General features: G+C 35.8%; 1 protein-coding gene across 3 annotated transcripts in view; it reads left to right on the top strand.

Moving 5' to 3' along the window:
• Window positions 1-19,450, top strand: part of OTUD4 (OTU deubiquitinase 4) — a 48,650-nt gene that overhangs the window by 18,537 nt on the left and 10,663 nt on the right. For 2 of the 3 annotated variants that reach the window (XM_012783793.3, XM_012783794.3), the window contains exons 8-20: window positions 2,532-2,589; window positions 2,833-2,950; window positions 3,036-3,100; window positions 6,971-7,065; window positions 8,187-8,290; window positions 8,393-8,579; window positions 12,485-12,647; window positions 14,505-14,628; window positions 14,935-14,990; window positions 15,502-15,582; window positions 16,112-16,250; window positions 16,850-17,110; window positions 18,127-18,167. In XM_012783793.3, the coding sequence (XP_012639247.1) occupies window positions 2,532-2,589; window positions 2,833-2,950; window positions 3,036-3,100; window positions 6,971-7,065; window positions 8,187-8,290; window positions 8,393-8,579; window positions 12,485-12,647; window positions 14,505-14,628; window positions 14,935-14,990; window positions 15,502-15,582; window positions 16,112-16,250; window positions 16,850-17,110; window positions 18,127-18,167 (1,492 nt within the window). The remainder of the gene's footprint in view (window positions 1-2,531; window positions 2,590-2,832; window positions 2,951-3,035; window positions 3,101-6,970; window positions 7,066-8,186; window positions 8,291-8,392; window positions 8,580-12,484; window positions 12,648-14,504; window positions 14,629-14,934; window positions 14,991-15,501; window positions 15,583-16,111; window positions 16,251-16,849; window positions 17,111-18,126; window positions 18,168-19,450) is intronic. The other variant, XM_020280175.2, reaches the window with a different exon arrangement.

Below are 19,450 nucleotides of genomic sequence, written 5' to 3' on the forward strand. Positions count from 1 at the left end.
TCTTTCTTAGATAGTGCTTCCTCTTTTTAGACAATGAAAGTCCCAATAGTTTTAACTATGTGAAGAACTCTGGGTAGTGTCTCTGTGTAGATTGTGAGTAAACACCTTTTAACAAAGAATCTCTGAGGCTTAATTTTTCTTTTTCAGTAAGACTTAAAGGGTAATGGTTAAGAGGTTGGGCTCTGATTTCAATTCTGACTTCCTGCTCACTAGACTTGGGGCAAGTTATATAAATTCTCTAAGAAGGCTAAATTCTATAGCTATAAAATGAGGATATATCAGTATTTCCACAAAAGGGAGAATTGGTGAGAATTAAATGAGATAGCATATAAAGTGCATAGCCTAGTTCCTAGGTATAGCATCCAAACATATTGTCAGTAATATTAAGCTTACCTTTTATAAGAACCAACTTTATTCCCATTGAAGCTAAAAGTCTATTCTGTTTGTATGAGAGTATAAAGGTATCTTACTTGGTGTGTTACACGTTGAGAAGCTAGAGATAGAAATGGAGCTTAAACCTTCGGATATCTAATTCTTTATTATAAAAATACTTAAAAAATATATATGGTTTTCTCTTTATGTGTAATTCCAGGAATTTGTTGAATTAAAATTTGCTGATCCTAATTAAAAATTGACTACCATTTTTTCCTAACTTGAATCAGTGTCTGCTGTAATAAATCTCATTCTAAAATAGACTAATTAACTTTGCACAGATAGAAATTTTGGTCCATGTCCCTTTTCTCTCCAGGCACCTGTGTGATTAAGGGATGTCATTGACCATGGGGAAGTTGGGGGAAAGGATAAGCTTGTTATAACCTATTACCTATAATTGGGGTGGGGGCACTTCTAGGACATGCCCTTTGGATGCTGCGGTTGTTAATAGTATCGGAAACAATTGAGCCTGGGATGGCAGTTGGCAGGTGAAGTGTAGAGTGGAGTTTAGTAAGCTGGAGAAGTTTACCAGGGAAGGTGAAGCAAGTGTTTAAGAAGATGTGCTCATTATTGTGTTCAGTTTCTATTGCTATACTGTACAATGGTAGCCCTAGGAATATGGATTACCTTTTCATTCCATTATTAAAATTTTGTTTTACTTGGTCATGTCTGATTTAGGGAGGTCAAGGCTTCTGTTACGGAAGAAGAATGCTGTATTACCATGGCAAGATAGATAGACATAGTGTGGTAAGGAGGAAGGAAGACCAAAGATGTGCTGTACTTGTGTGCCTGGATTCTTTTCACATTCATAGTTGTTAGTCCAGAAGTACTGGAAATGAGAATGATTTTCTAATCTAGACTCTAGACACTTGAGGTCTGTTAAATATTGCTGTATTTAAGGATGTAGACTTGCATATTGTACTGAAAACTAGAAATTGATTTATTAAGGAGCAATTTGGGATGGAAGAGTACATGTAGGTGCAATTCAGAGCCTCTCTCCCCTCCACCTGTTGTTACTCTGTTCCAGCCACACCGCTCACGTCGGGGTCTTTGCATGTGCTTTTCCTTCTGCCTAGAATACTAAATAGCCACATACGGTTTGCTGTCTCATTATCTTTCTTTTTTCAAAAAGATATCTTAGCAAGGCCTTTTCTTCATCCTACTTTTTGTCATTTGAGTCTACATCTTAACATTCACTTTTTCCTACGGTTTTTCCTCATAGCATTTACTAGCATTTAACATACTGGTTACTTGTTTAGCTGGTGTTTACTCTCAGTAGATTGGACATTTCATCTGGGCAGAGTTTTTGTCTGTTTGGCTCACTGCTAGACCCCAGGAGCTAATAATACAGTTGTTCCTTGGTATATTAATATGAGGGGGATTGTTTAGGACCTCCACGTATACCAAAATCTACACATACTTAAGACCTGTAGTTGGCCCTGCTGGAACCCATGTAAACAAAAATACCCGCACTCTAAATGTGTGAGTTTTGTATCTCATGAATACTGTGTTTTCAATCTGGTTTTGGTTCAAAAAAATCGAGAGTATAAGTAGACTCTTTCAGTTTAAACTCATGTTGTTCAAGGGTCAATGATATATAGTCCCTGGCAGATAGGCACTCAAATATTTATTGAATAAATGAATGTAAACTGTAGGTATGTATGCTACAGTGAATTCAAAGGGCTCATGATGGTTTTCTGTTGTGTTGAAGAGTATTTGATGTAGAATATTCTTAATAAAAGAATTGGTTGTTGAATCCTAGATAGATACTTTTGTTGTAATCCACCTATATATTTAAAGGGAATTTTTATTTGGAATATTTTGTAAATTATTCTACATACCCAGATTTTGCAGTTTATTTCTCTTAGTGTTTTCTTGTTGATTACTGAGCCCGTAAGAATTACCAGTAGGTCTTTCACTTCTATCTTGTATGTATATACATATACATACATTTATACTTTTATTTAGATGTATATTGAAACTTGTGAGAGCTTTTTGTAGTATAGCTCTGACTTGTGATTTTTAGATGAGGTGAGAAGTTAATTACATGCAAATATATCTTTCTGCTCCTAATTATGGTTATATTTCTTCCTTTATAGGAGTAAAACTACCACTGCTAATGATGTGAATGGATTTAAACCTTTGTCAGGAGATGAGGTATTTTTCTTTTAAACAGTTTTAACTAGTTCTTCAATATAAGAAAGCACATGAATTTAGTCTTAATTTTTTTCTTTTTTCTGGTACATTTCAGCAGAGTCAGGGTCATCCACTAGTAAGAAATTGGTGACTTCCTAATTTTTTGAAGTTTCTTCATTTGATTTTACAATTACATGTATCTCAAACAAAAATGTTTTAAAAGCATTTCTGTGTTGATTGGACTTTCTGACTTTGTTTGTTTAGTACCCAAAGAACAATGGGAACTCTCCTAGCCTTCCTTTGTCTAGAAAAGTTCTTAAGTCACTCAATCCAGCAATCTATAGAAACGTGGAATATGAAATATGGCTGAAGTCTAAACAAGGTGAGTTAAAAATATGCATTTTTTCATGTTTGCTTTGGACCAGTTGAAAATCAAGTCAGCTTTATATTGATTTTTTTTTTAACAGCTCAACAAAAACGTGATTATTCCATTGCTGCTGGCTTACAATATGAAGTTGGAGATAAGTGTCAAGTAAGTGATTTCTATAAAAGATGAAAAGATTTTCCTTGAAATCTTGCTTTTTCTAATAGAAATCAGGCAAACAGGTGAGGTTTGAATGTGTTGTTAATTTGGAATTTCAGAATATATTTATCGTGTACATTTTAATAGTTAGCAAGTATTTAGCTTTTTGACTTATTTGAATACATTGCTAAAATTGTTATGTCTAAAACCATGGCATTTTAAGGACATATAGTGGGGATAGTCTCTTCGATAAATGGTGCTGGGAAAACTGGATATCTATGTGCAGAAGAATGAAACTTAGAACCTTTTCTCTTGCCAAAGACAAAAATCAAATTAAATGGATTAAAAACTTAAATAAATCTAAGACCTGAAACTATGAAGTTATTGAAAGAACATTGGGAAATAGGTCTGGGCAAGGACTTCTTGAGTGATACCCCCAAAGCACAGGCAACCAAAGTAAAATTGGATAAATGGGATTACGTCAAGCTAAAAAGCTTCTGCACAGCGAAGGAAACTATCAACAAAGGGAAGAGACAACCCACAGAATGGGAGAAAATATTTGCAAACCACCCATCTGACACGGGATTAATAACTAGTTATATATAAGGGGTTCCAACAACTTGGTAGAAAAAATCAAATAATCCAATTAAAAATGGGCAAGGGATCTGAATAGACATTTCTCAAAAGGAGACATACAAATGGCCAATAGGTATATGAAAAAATATTCAGCATCATTAGTCTTCAGAGAAGTGCATATTGAAACTACAATGAGATATCATGTCACCTCAGTTAAAATGGCTTTTATCAAAAAGGCAGTAATGAGTGCTGGTGAGGATGTGGTGCTTGTACACTGTTGGTGGGAATGTAATTAGTGCAGCCACTATGGAGAACAGTATGAAGGTTCCTCAAAAAACTAAAAATGGAGCTACCATATGACCCAGCAATCCTGCTGGGTATATAGCCAAAGGATGGGAATACAGTATATTGGAAAGATACCTACACTCCATATTTTTTGCAGCACTATTCACAGTAGCCAAGATACAGAATCAACTTAAGTATCCATCAGTGGGTTAATGAATAAAGAAATTGTACATATACACAATGGAACATTGTATAGCTACAAAAAAGAATGAAATCCTGCCAATTGCAACATGAATGGAACTGTAGAACATTATGTTAAGTAAAATAAGCCAAACACAGACAAATCTCACATTTTCTCACTCATAAGTGGGAGCTAAATATTAAGAACAGTTCATCTCTTGGGGTCAGCAGAGTAGAATGACAGTTACCAGAGGCTGAGAAAGGTAGCGAGGAAGGGCGGGGATAAAGTGGGGATGGTTAATGGGAGCACAAATATAGATAGATGGAATGAACAATATTTGATAGCACAACAAAGTGACTATAATCAACAGTAAGTTAGGGCATACTTTAAAATACCTAAAAGAATGGAATTGGAATGTTCCTAACACAAAGAAATGTTTAATACTTGAGAGATGGATACCGTAATTACTCTGATTGATTAATTCACACTGTATGCCTATATCAAAACATTACATGTACCCTATAAAGATACTTAATATACAGCTATTATGTACTACTAATAAAAAATAACAAATTAAGAAGGCCAGGCACTTAATCCTAGCCCTCTGGGAGGCCGAAGAGGGAGGATATCTCTTGAGGTCAGGAGTTCAAGACCAGCCCTAGCAAGAATGAGACCCCATCTCTATTAAAAACAGAAAAATTAGTCACGTGCAGTGTCATGCTTGTAGTCCCAGCTACAACTGCCTAGGTTGAGGCAGGAGGATGGCTTGAGCCCAGGAGTTTGAAGTTGCAGTGATCTATGATGATGATGTTACTGTACTCTAGCTGGGGCTACAGAGTGAGACTGTCTCAAAAAAAAAAAGAAAGAAAACCATAGCATCCCATCACATTTTAGATATTTAAGTGTTTTCGTCAAATTGGCAAGTAATTTATTAAAATTGACTTTATAGATCAGTTTGTTTCTGAAAGTCAATCTGAAAGATTTTGATATATAGATAATTTTTTTTTTCCTTTGATACAGAGTCTCGCTCTGTGCCTGGGTTAGAGTGCCATGGCGTTAGCCTAGAGCTCACAGCAACCTCGAACTCCTGGGCTTAAGCAATCCTCTTGCCTCAGTCTCCGAGTAGCTGGGACTACGGGCATGTGCCACCATGCCCGGCTAATTATTTCTATGTATTTTTACTTGGCCAATTAATTTCTTTCTATTTTTAGTAGAGACAGGGTCTTGCTCTTGCTCAGGCTGGTCTTGAACTCCTAACCTAGTGATCCGCCCGCCTCGGCCTCCCAGAGTGCTAGGATTAGAGGTGTGAGCCACCACGCCTAGCAGATAATGTTTTATTATTGAACTGAGGAAGGAAAGTGAGCCATATAAGAAGTGTTACCTTGAATAAGGTACTGCCCTTGACTTGAGTAGCTGACTTAAGTAGTCATTGATGGGCTTTACCTTATGAACGTTTAATAGTTCTTATTCTGGGGTATTTGAAAGGTAAGGAAGAAGACGATCAGATTCATTCACGTGCTTCCTTTACAGGATTGTCAGAAATCTGCTCTACAGTTGTAGAACAGAGTTGTGGTGGCTTTTAATATTAATACATTGATTTGGAAAACTTGAAAGAGAACAGAAGATTAAATCCAGGGCTTAGAGACCTCTCCTCTCAACAGAGAAGATTACTTATGCTGTATCACTAAAATTGTGTTATTTGTTATTTTAAATCAAGCATATTTTCTTTGAAGTTGAAATTGCTTTGGTAAAGTAGATGCTTTTTATAAAGTAGGGTAAAGCAGATACTTGTTTTAATTTTTTTCCTTTTCAGAGTATTTTATTTATTTCTACTACTTGACCATTTTATTTGGATAAAATCTAATTGAAATCTTTTTTTTAAATTGAAATCTTAAACTGAGATGACTCACAGGTGACTTTTGTTTACTAAAAGTGTGTAAGATGTTTAAATTTCTGATAAAAATTAAGTTCAGAAAAGTCTTTTTAATGTGAAACTTTTGAAGAGAGGAAGGAAAAGTATCCTGTTGTGAATGATGAAGAATGAAATATCAGCTTGAGGACTTTGATCTATAGTAGTGCCCTGTATATTTTACTTCTGGTGCAGTGATTGGCAAGTTCACAATTCAATTTGTGCAGTTTGACTATAGGAAGAAACCTTAAGGCTTACTCTGTCATGATCTATAATTGGATAGTGCTAATTGCACAGTTGATGGATTTATTTTTAGGGTGAGAAAAAGATCATAGTTATATATTTTTAATATTAGAAAAATGGACAGATAATAGTAATTATAATAATTGCTCTCCTTTGTTGAATGGTTGCTTGTGTGCAAGTTGATGTCCTTTGTGTGTGTCATGTGCACCCTTATTCCACCTCCCTGGGTTCAGTCATGTAGGTACTATTAATAGCTCCATTTTGCATATGAGGAAACTGAAGTGAGATAAGTTGCTTGCCCAAGGTCATATTGCTGGTAGGTAGAAAAGCTGGGCATGGAAGCCTGGGTGTGTGGGGCCCTGCCTTCTGAACCAGGACTTGCAGCTTCTCTTGTTTGGAGCCTTAATATTGTGTTCCTTTTTCTTCTGGAACTATTTAGAAAAAACAATTCAGAAAAATTATGGAAGGGTAAAGAGGAAAAATTTTTCTTTCTTTTAGGTAGAGGTATGGAGGTCTTTGAGGTTAGGGAGATGGATTGATTGCATTGTTCACCCTTTTGAACTTATTTTGTCTTTACCGATAAACATTTGTTTCTCTTTGATTGAAAACAAAATTAAAATTTAAAACCGATCATTAATGCAACGGGAGCAGGTGACTGATTTTTATTTCTGGAATTGTTCAACAGGTTAGGTCAGATCACAATGGAAAATTTTCTAATGCCGACATTCAAGGAGTTCATTCTGAGAATGGACCAGTTTTGGTTGAAGAACTGGGAAAGAAGTATGTACTACTTTTCAGCTAAGGCATTTATTGCTTCTTCCATTTAGCGTAATGTAATCATGAATGTTGTTAAATGGCCCTATGTATTTGCAAATTCAGTGAAAGGTATTGCACATGTGTAGAAAGTATATTTGTTCAGATCTTTAAAAAGTATTAAATGTGCACATATAATATTTTGCATATTAGCAAATTTTTGAACTCCTGACCACAAGCAATCCACCCACCTTGGCCTCCCAGAATGCTAGGATTACAGGCGTGAGCCACCACGCCTGGCCGCAAATTTTAAATAAAGAGTACTTATTGCTTACTGTATAAAATGTGCCATTCTTCACAATTTGGGAAAGCCTAGATTGTAAAGTGGGAGCATTGGAGAACAGGGGTTCATTTCTAATTTTATTCAGTGCTGCATTGCATATAGTTAGTATTCAGTAAATGTTACATGGAGTAGTAAAATATTGTTAACTTGTTATTATGCAGTGTTATTTTAGAGCACCTTTTGTTTCAGTTGCTGCTGCCTTTATTAAAGAAAAAAGATAATAAATTACTCCTTAAACTTTATTGTGGAAAATTTTTTATTATAAACATACACACATGTACCAGAGGATAGTATAGTGAACCCCAATGTAACCAACACCTGTTTTCATCAGCTCACAGCATTTAGAAATTTTTTTGGATCTGTTCTCCCTAATACTATTTAAAAATGGGAATGAAATTGGAACATTTTAAAGCAAATTCAGAAATCACACCATTTCTCCAGTTGATATTTGATATGTGTCTCTGTCAGAATAAGGACCTCCCTTCCCACCTTAACTACAGACCATTATATCCAACAGCATAACATTCATTCCTTATTTAATCTTTTGCTTAGATTGTGATTAACGCCTTTAGTCTTTTGTTTTTTTAAGTTGGAAAATATGCTTTTAAATTATGTCATTTTATTTGATTAGAATTAGTTCTGAGTAGCTAAATGCTTTTTGTACTTAAATTCTAATTTGTTTTTAATGTAAGAATTAAAATAGGAAATTCTTATATAAGTTGAAAATAAAATATACATAATATTTGTCAAGTGTTCTTACTAGGAGTATTTTAAGTTATTACGAGTTTTTTTCTTCCTTTTGAAGACACACATCAAAGAATCTCAAAGCATCTCCCCCAGAAAGCTGGAACACAGTGTCAGGGAAGAAGATAAAGAAACCTTCCACTTCTGGTCAAAATTTCCATTCTGGTAAGAGCACATCAAGTTACCATTTCTTTGGGATAGGGTTGGTAGTTTTGGAGATTGTTTATAATAGGAAAATTATGAGGTATTTTTGGGTTCTTGTCACAGACATGGATTACAGAGGGCCAAAGAATCCAAGCAAGTCAGTAAAAGCCCCATCAGCACTACCTCCTCGACTACAGCATCCTTCGGGAGTAAGACAACATGCATTCTCTGGTCATTCTTCAGGGTCACAGTCTCAGAAATCCTCCAGTGAGCACAAAAATCTTAGCAGGACACCCTCACAGAACATAAGGTAACCTTCCTGAATGCAAGAGAAGTGGAAAGCAAGTGAGAGGCATTTGCTGTATTTGCCACATAACATACATTTAAATTGTTACAACTTCTTGTTCATATACTTGTTTAGTCTAGTATTGAAAGTATTATTGATGAAACACCATGTGAGGATTACAGTTCTTTTGAATCCTCTTTAAACAAAGCAAGGTAATATTTATTACAGGGAATGAGACCTTTATTTTTAAATGGCTTTTTCAAATGATTTGGGAAATTTTATCCTAGCCAAATCTTAATGTGACACTTAATAGTTTCTGGTGGCTTGTAATATGGTAAATACTGGATTCTGAATTGTATTCCTAATTCCTTGGAAGGTGAGAGGATGTTCCTGTTTGTACAGGATCTTAAACTGACCAAAATTATTGGTTTACTTTCTTCTGATAAGTTTTGATCGTGGTAATGGCTTTAATACTGAATGGGGCTATATGTTTTAGGTCTGTATAATTATGATTATCAGCGTTCTGACTGAATATCTAGAACAGATGAACCTAAGGATCATAATTTTCCTGTGTGATGTGGATTTTAATTTTTCCCTAGTCTACTGTTTCTGCTTAGTAGTTTATAGTCCTTTGGAGGAGATTTATTTGAGAAGGTGTGTCCAAAGTTGAGACTGTCCTCTTCATGCAAACGTAGCCATGACTCCTGTGGGTGCTGGAGCCTTCCTAGTTTACTGTGACCAATGCCTTCTCCACCCAAGTGCTCCCTCCTCAATTGCCTAAGGAGCTGTAGCATCAGCTTATATGTGCACCAAGTGCTCTGGTTTTTAGGTCCTTGATTTCTGGCATTTGGGCATACCCTTTCTTTTGGGAATGCACTTATTAACATTTTTTGTCATTAAAGATGTTTTTTATAGCATCTTCCAGACAGAGCTATAGGTTCTTTGACTGACATTTATCAATTTTGTATTTGTTTCCTGGGGCTGATGTAACAAAGTACCACTAACTGGTCAGCTTAAAACAACGGAAATTTATTCTCTTACCGTTGAAATCAAGTTGTTGCCAGGGCTGTGCTCCCTGAAGGCCCAGGGGAGAGAGTCTTTTTCATGCCTCTCTCCTACTTCTAGGATAGCCTACAGTCCTTGGAGTTCCTTGACTTGTAGGTGCAATCACTTTAATCTCTGCTTCCATCATCACACAGCATTCTCCCCACATGTCTGTGTCTCCTCTTTTATTATAAGGACACTAGTCATACTGGGTTTGGGGCCTACCTAAGACTGCATCTTAACTTGATTATGTCTGAAAAGACGCTGTTTCTGTAAAAGGTCACATGCATAGGTACCAGCGGTTAGGTACATGAACATTATCTTTTTGGGAGATATAATTCAATCCATAACAAATACTAATACTTCTAATTCATTACATTTTTGTCTGTTAAAAATTATTTAGGATAGGAAATTAATTCCTATTGTTCAAAATCCAAAACAGAAGCTTATCTATTTTGTGTAAAATCTCCTTCGTTTCCATATTTTCCCATTGATTTAGTTTCCTTTTGCAGAGGCATCCAGTATTATCAGACCTTTGTGTATCCTTGCGGGATCCTTTTTACATGTATAAGAAATACATTTATATTCATAACCATTTTTTCAGAAGTTCTAAGGAGAACAAATGATTAAAAATCAGTTGTAAGACATACATTATCTGTCAAGATTGCTCATTGCAAACACATCCCTGAGAAATGCCCTGGACAAAGAGCGATCAGAGCCTTGCATTCTTGGCACACCCAGAACATTGTGCAGGGACACTTGGGCCCATGGTAGGTTACCTCTCCCAAACAGAATTCGTGCCACTAATCTGCTAGTTGTGGCTGAAGTTTGTTTGGACATTGATCAAACTCCACTAGTACTTGGTGGTAACTTATCCAATATAGGGAAAGTGTGTACGAGATTAAGTTATTTTAAATATTAACCTTGGAAACCTAAAAATGTAAAGTAACTATAGGAAGGTCATAGACAGAAATGAGTTGTTTCTTTAATAAAATTCTCATTTTTTGATAGAATAGAAAAGCAGCATTTTTTTTTCCTTGACACAAGGATATTCTCTGGTAACTTATAAAATTGCTAATTTACATATACTTGTTTATCACAAACTAACTTTATATCTCTTGTGTTTCTGGTGTTGACTCCAATCTCCTGTGAATTGAGAGAATGCTCAGATGTTTCATATCAATAGTACTTTTAATTCAGTGCTATAGAGAAGTATTATCTTTGTCTTATTGGAATCTTTATGTGTGTTAGCTATATATTGCTATGTAAAAACGCATGATGGTATGTGACAAGTCTGTGGGTTAGAGAGTTTGACATTGTGACTGATCGCATAGGAACTTTGTGGTATTTGCAGTTAGCCATAGGTTAGTGTGCCTTTGCCACTAAATGTGAGGGTGAATTTTACTAGTATATTAAAACTAATTTAGAAACTGCTGATTATTGAATATCTAAAGTAAGATTTTAAAGAAACCAAGTTGAGGTTTAGAATTTTATAGCTAACAATCCAATTAATTAAAGCCCATTAAAGTTATTTCTAATGTTTTACACAATAGTTTTAAATTTTTCAAGTTATAGAGTAAAATAGAACCCACTTGCTGGGTATGAGACCTTCATGACTTCTCACTTTTTCATTTTCCTTATTGATATTTTCTTCTCCTTTGGAGAAAACAAAATATCACCAAAAAATAAATAAATAAACCCAAGCAGAGTTGCCATCTATGTTTTCATTAATGTGGATGTGCAAGAAATAATATTACTAAACATCTCTCTTCCAGCTAGGTGAAAATAGAAAGGGGTTGGTTTTCTCTGCGTGGTAGGTGAGGATAAGATGAAAACCAACAGTAGTGGTAATTTTTTTGGATGGTAGGAGACAGTGGTAAGGTGGTGTTAATTTACCAGACTCCTAATGCTTGCTGAGTCCTCTTTGGCATCTTTTACCACTGGGGTTTGAGAAGGACTGGTCTAAGATTTTGAGGGTCCAGATTTGTGGCCCAGTTTTTTTCACCAGTACCTTCAGGATTGACATCTGTTCTGTTGGAATTAGAGTGTGAGATTGTAAGTGGGACTATCCGAGGACATGAAATGGCTATTCTTTATTTCAGAGGTAAAAAAAAAATCTGAATCATAGCGAACCTCCCATTCTTTTTAGGAGGATGATGTCGCTGTACTGTGACAAACAATATATGTTTCCTTATAGGTTTTGGATTTCCATTTCCTACTATTATGAAACTGTTAGATGTAATAGAAATAGTATTCATATTGCCTTTAATAGTTATAAACCATGTAAAAACATTAGGGTTGCATTATAGACTGCCAAACTCTACTCATGAATTTCTTGTCATTTTTCTTTGACCAAAGTTATATTGAAGTGACAGCAGTCTTATGTATACAGTTAGTTTTCATCCTGGCACATTTTAGTTTTTCTTTTTTCAGCTGTCTCCTTGGTGGTATCATCAACAATTGGAGGATGGTCTTGGTGTCTCATTGACTATTACTCTTCACTTAGAACAGAAAATTAGAATGCTTTTGAGACCTAAACTAATAACTTTCCCTTTCTTGTAAGAGTGAATTCTTACGGAAGTATTGGAATATGGTATAAGAAATATATACAGTGCTTAACATTTCTTCCCTCATGAAAAGGAAAAAAAAAATCATCAATTATTTCTGTATCACTTGGAATAAGTTTGTTTTTTCTTGACTTAAGGTAGCCTTATGCTACAGGACCTTCCATTTGCTAAAAATTTATTAACCAGTCACCAAAAGTTCTAAAATGTCACAGTGTAGCTAAATTAGTCAAATATTTGTATTGCAAAATAGATCATTTTATCTTAGGAACTCAATACCTTTTGTCTTTCTTTTTCTGACAAGAATGTTTTATTTGACAGAAAACCTGATCGTGAGAGAGTTGAGGATTTTGATCACATGAGTCGAGAATCTAACTATTTCGGCCTTTCCCCAGAAGAGCGCAGAGAGAAGCAAGCTATAGAAGAATCTCGTTTACTCTATGAGATTCAGAACAGAGATGAACAGGCTTTCCCAGCCCTTTCCGTATGTATAAAAAGAGATTTAAAGAGTTGTTATTTAGAAGTCTCTTAATACAATTTCTGTATATAGTAAACCATAGTTTTAATGGTAGACTAATAATTTTTAAACTGAACCTTAAAGATGGTATAGTTCTCCCTTCTCACACTCACATTTTTCATGAGGAATAGGAGGTCCAGAGATAACTACTAAAAAGTTGGTGACAGAGTTTAGGCAATTATATTGGTTTGCTCACTTGTAGTATTTAGTGGTTTTTTTTTGAACCAAAATATGTTTAATTTGCTAGCAAAGTAATATGCAGGATCACAATTTGGTTAACCCATTATAAGATGCATCTATGAAATCAGGAACCCTTTTCACTACTTATTGAACTGTCTGATACATAGGATCTGATACATAGAACTGTCTTTCAGAGTGTTCGCTGTTAGAGGTGGTAGCACGTGTAATCTTATGGCTCTGTCCTTGCTCCCTGGCTCAGACACAGGGCTGTGATGGATGCTTCTCTGATGAAAGAAATGTTCTTTACCTTCAGGTTTTTTAACTCTTTGGGGGGAGTCAGAAGGGAAAGCTGTTCTCATGTACAATGAAGTGTGTGCTCTGGGAGGTGGGTTCATTGGTGGCACAGGTGAGGCATAACTATTTCATTCTTATGATTGGGAGCCCTGTGCTTATGGTCTCTATTAAGTCTTTTTAAGTTGGACCCAAATGACCTTTGATCCAGAAAGGTGGTTGGACACTTTTTCTTAACAGTGGATTAAACAAACAAAATGGAATGTAGGGGAGACTACCCAGTGTACCAGTATAAAACATTAAAGGCCCTCACATTCAGTTCTGTCTATGGTCTCTGTGGAATTCCTTAGATGTTTGAGGCGCTCAGTTGAAAACAGCTCATCTGGAATAGTAGTGCAATCTGGCATAGCGGTTGGAGTTCAGGAATTATTGGAAGAAGTACCCAAATCCATTTGTAAATAGGTATTGTTTGTGTGTTAAGTACATTTATCTCTCATGTCAGGTATGTCATTTTTCCATCATGTTTGTATATAACTACAAATCATTTAAGCTTATACTCATATCTTTTTTTTTTTCAGTTAGTGAATTGTGAAAGTACAATTATATAACGTGGGGACTGATTGTCAATTTTTTTGTTAAAAATGAGGTTTTCATACTCATTATGTTTAGAATAAGGAGTTTGATCCAACATTGGATTTGATAATGACTCATATTTGTCTTCTAGAACACTCCTTCTAGAGAGGGGCTGAGATCCTTCTCAGCTGTGTGAAACATTTATTTGGAGTGCTAGAACACGAACCTAGTACATTCAGTGATAGTTTAGCTTAAAGACTTGACTTATTCATCCATTCCCTTTGTTTCACCAATTAGAAGGCAGGATCTCATGCAGAGCTTAAGTGATTTGCTAGAGTCAGTAGCATTTCAATGATAAGAATCCTAGTGTACTGTATCTGCTAATTTGCACTTAAGTTTTTTCCCCCCACACATGAAGGACTGACTCTACAATGGCTTGTTTAGAAGGTTGGTACAGAAGATGCTATTGTTTGTGCAAAGAATGTAAGTTGCAAGGTGAGGGTTTGGTCAGAGTGGCTTCCTGAAATAGGGATATGAAATCGTCTACTAATTTAGGCTGAAATTTGATTGCCTTATCCTTTTGACTCAGTAATCAGACTATTAATCTAGAGTATATATGCACTCTAGAGCCTATCTTTTGTAGTTTCAGAAGTATAAAAGTAATAGGGCTATGAATTCTGAGATTTTTAGAAATATCTGTAAATTTCATCACAGAGCTTTTGTTCATATATTTGTGGATAAATATTTAACACAAAATATTGGGTTTTGTTCATTTTAAAGAGCTCGTCAGTCAGCCAGTCAGCTTCTCAGAGTAACAACCCAAGCGTCCAGAGAAAGTCATCACATGTAAATGATAGAAAAGGAAGCAGGCGGAGAATGGATACAGAAGAACGTAAAGATAAAGGTAAGTTATTTCACCACTGAAAGCAGGTGCTAGAGATCTGTCTATTTTAAAGTTGTGTATTGGGAAAAGAACACTTTTTAAGTGTTTTAAGTTTATTTAATGTCAGTTTATCTAATGTCACATTTTTGACTGTTGCTGAGGAACACTGATTCAAGCAAAAGCATATAAAACGTTCTAACAACTGCCTTTTTTCATTGACTAAATATGGTTCAAATAGTACTTTAGCTTTCTCTATCTTCATGTTTTGTTCTGTTTTCAAACCTGAGTGGTGGCTGATGCTGCCTTTTTTATTTTGGTCTGTTGTAGACTCTATCCATGGACATACTCACTTGGATAAAAAACCTGAGCCAAGCACATTGGAGGTAAAAGTTTTAAACATTAATTGCCTTTTTTCTTTTTCCTTAACACCATGATAGTACAACAGGAAGAAGTGGAAGGAGAAAGTGGAGATGATTTTAGTGTTTTATAACTATATATTATGGTAGTAGAAAAGTAGGGAAAAGATGATGGAGATTGACAGATCACTCACAAATTATAATCATTTCTTCAAGGTACATGAGGATGCCCTTTCTGATTTGTTGGAACGTGGCTTATGCTCTCCATCAGTCTAGTAGATTGATATTTTTAAGGGAGAAGAGTATAACTGTTTGAAGTTATGCACTCAGTAAAATCTATACCCAGTAGTTTGATAATAAAGATGTACAGGCAAAAGTTAACCTACCCATTGAAGGCCAGATATGATTGGGAAAAATACTCATTGGTGGGAGGATTCTGTCAGATGCAGGTAGGGCGAATTATAAAAGGAAACCATAATTATCCCAGAATGTGAGTCTTTGAAATACAAAATTATGTTTTTTGTTTTTGCTTCCAAAGAATATTAGTGATGATAAATGTGCAAGAGTTTCATCACCATCAAAGTCAAAGAAATTAGAGTGCCCATCTCCCGCAGAACAGGTAAGTACATTGTTGCATTTGATATTGAATGCTCCATTTCCCTGGGTTTTTTTGCTGTGTATATGATTATTTAAAAATTGTCTTCCATTAAACTGGTCCCTGGGGCCAAAAAAGTTGGGGACTGCTTGGCTACCTGGGAGGCTGAGGCAGGAGGATCACTTGAGCGCAGGAGTTTGAGGTTGCAAGAGCTATGATGAGGCCACTGTACTGTAGCCTGGGTGACAGAATGAGACCCTGTCTCAAAAAAAAAAAAAAAAATAGAAAGTGGAAGAATTTATTCAAGCATCACAATTGGGTGCAGTTATGATTTTTCTTAGGCAGCTCATAGTAGGATCAAATTTGTTTGCATATTCTTAACTACTCTGTGTGGGTATTTATTTCTAAGACTAGAAGGACCATTTATACTTCGCTTATAACTATAAAGGCATAAGTATAAAAGGCAGGCAGCTCAAGGTATACATCTGGTGATTAAAAACAGTGTTTAAGCAAAATGAACTCTTGTCTTTTTCTAAACCCCCTTTTCTTGAAGAAGCCAGCAGAACATGTGTCTTTGTCAAGTCCAGCTCCCCTTCTAGTTCCTCCAGAGGTACATCTGACTCCTGCGGTGCCTTCTTTACCAGCCACTGTGCCAGCCTGGCCAAGTGAACCTACAACTTTTGGACCAACAGGTTAGAGAAGAATTTAGAAAATCCAACCAACAAAATCCTTTCAAGTCAGAGACTTCAGATTCTTGAACATGAGCTTGACCTCAGAGCAGGGTTAGGTGTATGGAGTCTCACAGAGCTTTCTATGATTCTTGGCTTTGCTCTGTTTCCAGCATGGGATGGCCAACTTCATTTGGGCAATATTCATCTGAGGTATGTCCTCATAATCCCAGGAGCATGATGTTTGAGCTGGTTATCTCCACTCTGGATGCCCTGGTTGCTCTGCACTAGCCAGCACCACAGTTTGATGCTTTCCCTGTGGGTCAGCTCTTTATGGCCCCCTTTTGACCCCTTTGCCAGGCTCTGTGCCTTACACGTGTTTGCAAGAGCTATGATTAGAAGACATTGACTCAAAGCTTGTTTCCTAGGCTCATTTCCTATGTGTCCAGGAGGGTCCTTGGTTGATATAAAAAGTACTACTTTAGATTGTTTACTCACCATGTTACCAACTGTGTCAGTTATGCAGCATTCTTTTACTTTATAGTTTAATGTAAACTTTTTTGTGTAGAGGGAATTATTTCCATCTTTTTGTTGTTTTTGATTCCTTTCCCTCTCTTTTGTAGGTGTTCCTGCTCAAATTCCTGTTTTGTCAGTGACACAGACTCTGACCACTGGACCCGATTCTGCTGTATCCCAAGCTCATTTAACACCCTCTCCAGTTCCTGTGTCAATACAGGCAGTTAACCAGCCCTTGATGCCTTTGCCTCAGACGTTGAGCCTTTACCAAGACCCACTGTATCCTGGGTTTCCTTATAATGAAAAGGGAGATCGAGCCATTGTACCACCTTATTCACTGTGTCAGACTGGAGAGGACCTGCCTAAAGGTGAGATCCTTCTCCAAGTTCAAATTGATTTATTTATCAAGTACAAACAGGTTTAGTGAGAAATAAAGAGATGTAGAAGTTAGAGGTCTGGTTTTTTTAGTAAGCTGAAGGAAGGACTTGGGAAAGATAGAAGTTTGGCTATTAATCATTCACTTCTTTTTCAGCTTGGTTTTATTAGAAAATGTTTTTTGTATGCTTTAACAGCCACTCTCCCTGTGTCATTTTTTTCATAATCAGCCTTGAAACCATTCTGAATTAAGATCTTAATTATTTGACTAAATATCTAAACATTACTCAGTTTTCTCAACACTGGTCTTATTTTGGAACTATTCAGATTATTTCATCTATGAAAACATGTAGAAGAGTGAATATAATATTATAGTGGCTGTTACTATAGTGCTATATTTAATATTTTTTTTTGTTTAAAATTTTTTGAAAATTTGCTACCCTCTTTATTTTTAAGGAATTTATCCCCCCCCATATTTAGTTTGTAAAATTTCCTATTTGTAAATCTGAAAGAATGCAGTGACTTCTATGTGTTCTTTACCTGGATTTATTTTATTAGTCAGTAGCTTGATGTTTGAATCTGTGGGTAACTGGGCTAATGGCAAATGAATGTCTATACTAATATCCTAAATATGTTATTAGTAAGTTAGGTTTATGTTGATTTTACCATTCTCTCCAAACATTTTTGTTTCATAATTTTTAATACCCCACAGAAAAACTGAGAAATATAATGAGCACCTAAATTTCCTTTACCCAGATTGAGTTTTAATAAGATAAAAATCTCAATTTATGCCATTTTGGAATTTAGATGTTACTATCAACAAAGCACATTGAATCTGGAATTACCATATAGTGACAGCCTGTTGTTTGGTTATGTCCTAGTTTTTATCTGTATGTATCTGTGTAGAGAAAACAATTATAGTAGGTAAAATTGTTATTAGAACTATATATTTTGATTGAGAATGACAAAATCCGTCAATGTATAATTTTAGTGATTATTTTATTTTCAGATAAGAACATTCTGCGATTCTTCTTCAATCTTGGTCTGAAGGTATTTATATTTTATAACTTTAAAGTTATTTTATTTTTTTAGGTTAATGCTGTTTTAAATTATTGCTCCTGAAATAGTGTTAACTCCTGTAGTCAGTAACCTACAGTTTACTAAGTCTCATCATCTTAAGAACCAGCATTTTCAGTACTGTACAGTTTGTTTTTGGTGGTTGGTGGTAGAGGATCTAATTTTGCCTGGTTTTCTTAATTGGTGATGAGTTTAACCTTGTGAATATAATAAAAAAATGGCTGAGTCCCTAGGTCGCCTAGTGGAAATGCTCTCACTGGGGAATTAACTGAAAATCTGGGTTTGAAACTTTGCTCCATCTCACTTTAGCTGTATATCCCTGGGCAAGCCATTTAGTGTGTTAGGCTAGCTTTCTTCATTTATGGAATGGGGGTAATAACTCTTTATCTGCCGCAGTTGTTGAAAGGTTCAAAGGAAATAACATGTGAAAGCACTCCTATGTAAGATGGTGTGGGTGTTCACTAGCACAGCAGACATCTTTTGGAAGTGATCAACCTAGAAGTAGCTATTCTTAGAAAGAGAGGCTGGAGAACTCTACGTCCTTATCATTGCTAGGTTGTTTCCTGTCCTAGATTAGTTTCTGTGGGTTATAGATGGTTAAAATATGAAATGAAGTGCCTTACCCTAGCCTGCTGACCAGTTAGTTGCATAAAAGGAGACTTGATTAATTTTACCATCTGCTTGCATTCATTGCTTAGTTTTTAATCTACCTAGTTAATGTTGGCTTTATCAAATTGGTTAGCCTATTGGTTGGTTATATTTTATTCACATTTATTTTGATTTTTAATTGAACTTTTTAGAGGAAGGATTTGGAGTGTTTCATTTTCAACATTACCCTTCTCTGATTAGTTTAACTTAATCCTTACAGTTGGAGGGCTCTGGGGGCTCCTAGAATTATGGAGTCTTGTTGTTGGAGACCATCTACTCTTATACCAGTGTTTTCCTGGTAAAATAGGTCTACACAAGCTATCTGGCTGGCATGGGGGTCACACTGTGAGTTAGTGGTAGAGCCAGAATGTGAATGCAGGTGTAGCTAAACAGCCAGTGATTGAGATACTCTCAACCTTTATATCAGGACTTTGGATTGGCTTCAGGGCTGGAGCAAATAATGGAGTCTTAAAGCAATGGTCTGATTTTGTATTCCTTTTCATGTTGGGTATCACAGTGATCTGGTATTTGGATTGTAGATAATATGGTCTTTGTAGACATGAGAAACTTATTTTGTGCCCTGTACTTTTAGATAGATGCCTACCTAC

This window comes from Microcebus murinus, chromosome 15, assembly GCF_040939455.1.
Source record: "Microcebus murinus isolate Inina chromosome 15, M.murinus_Inina_mat1.0, whole genome shotgun sequence".
NCBI lineage: Eukaryota > Metazoa > Chordata > Mammalia > Primates > Cheirogaleidae > Microcebus > Microcebus murinus.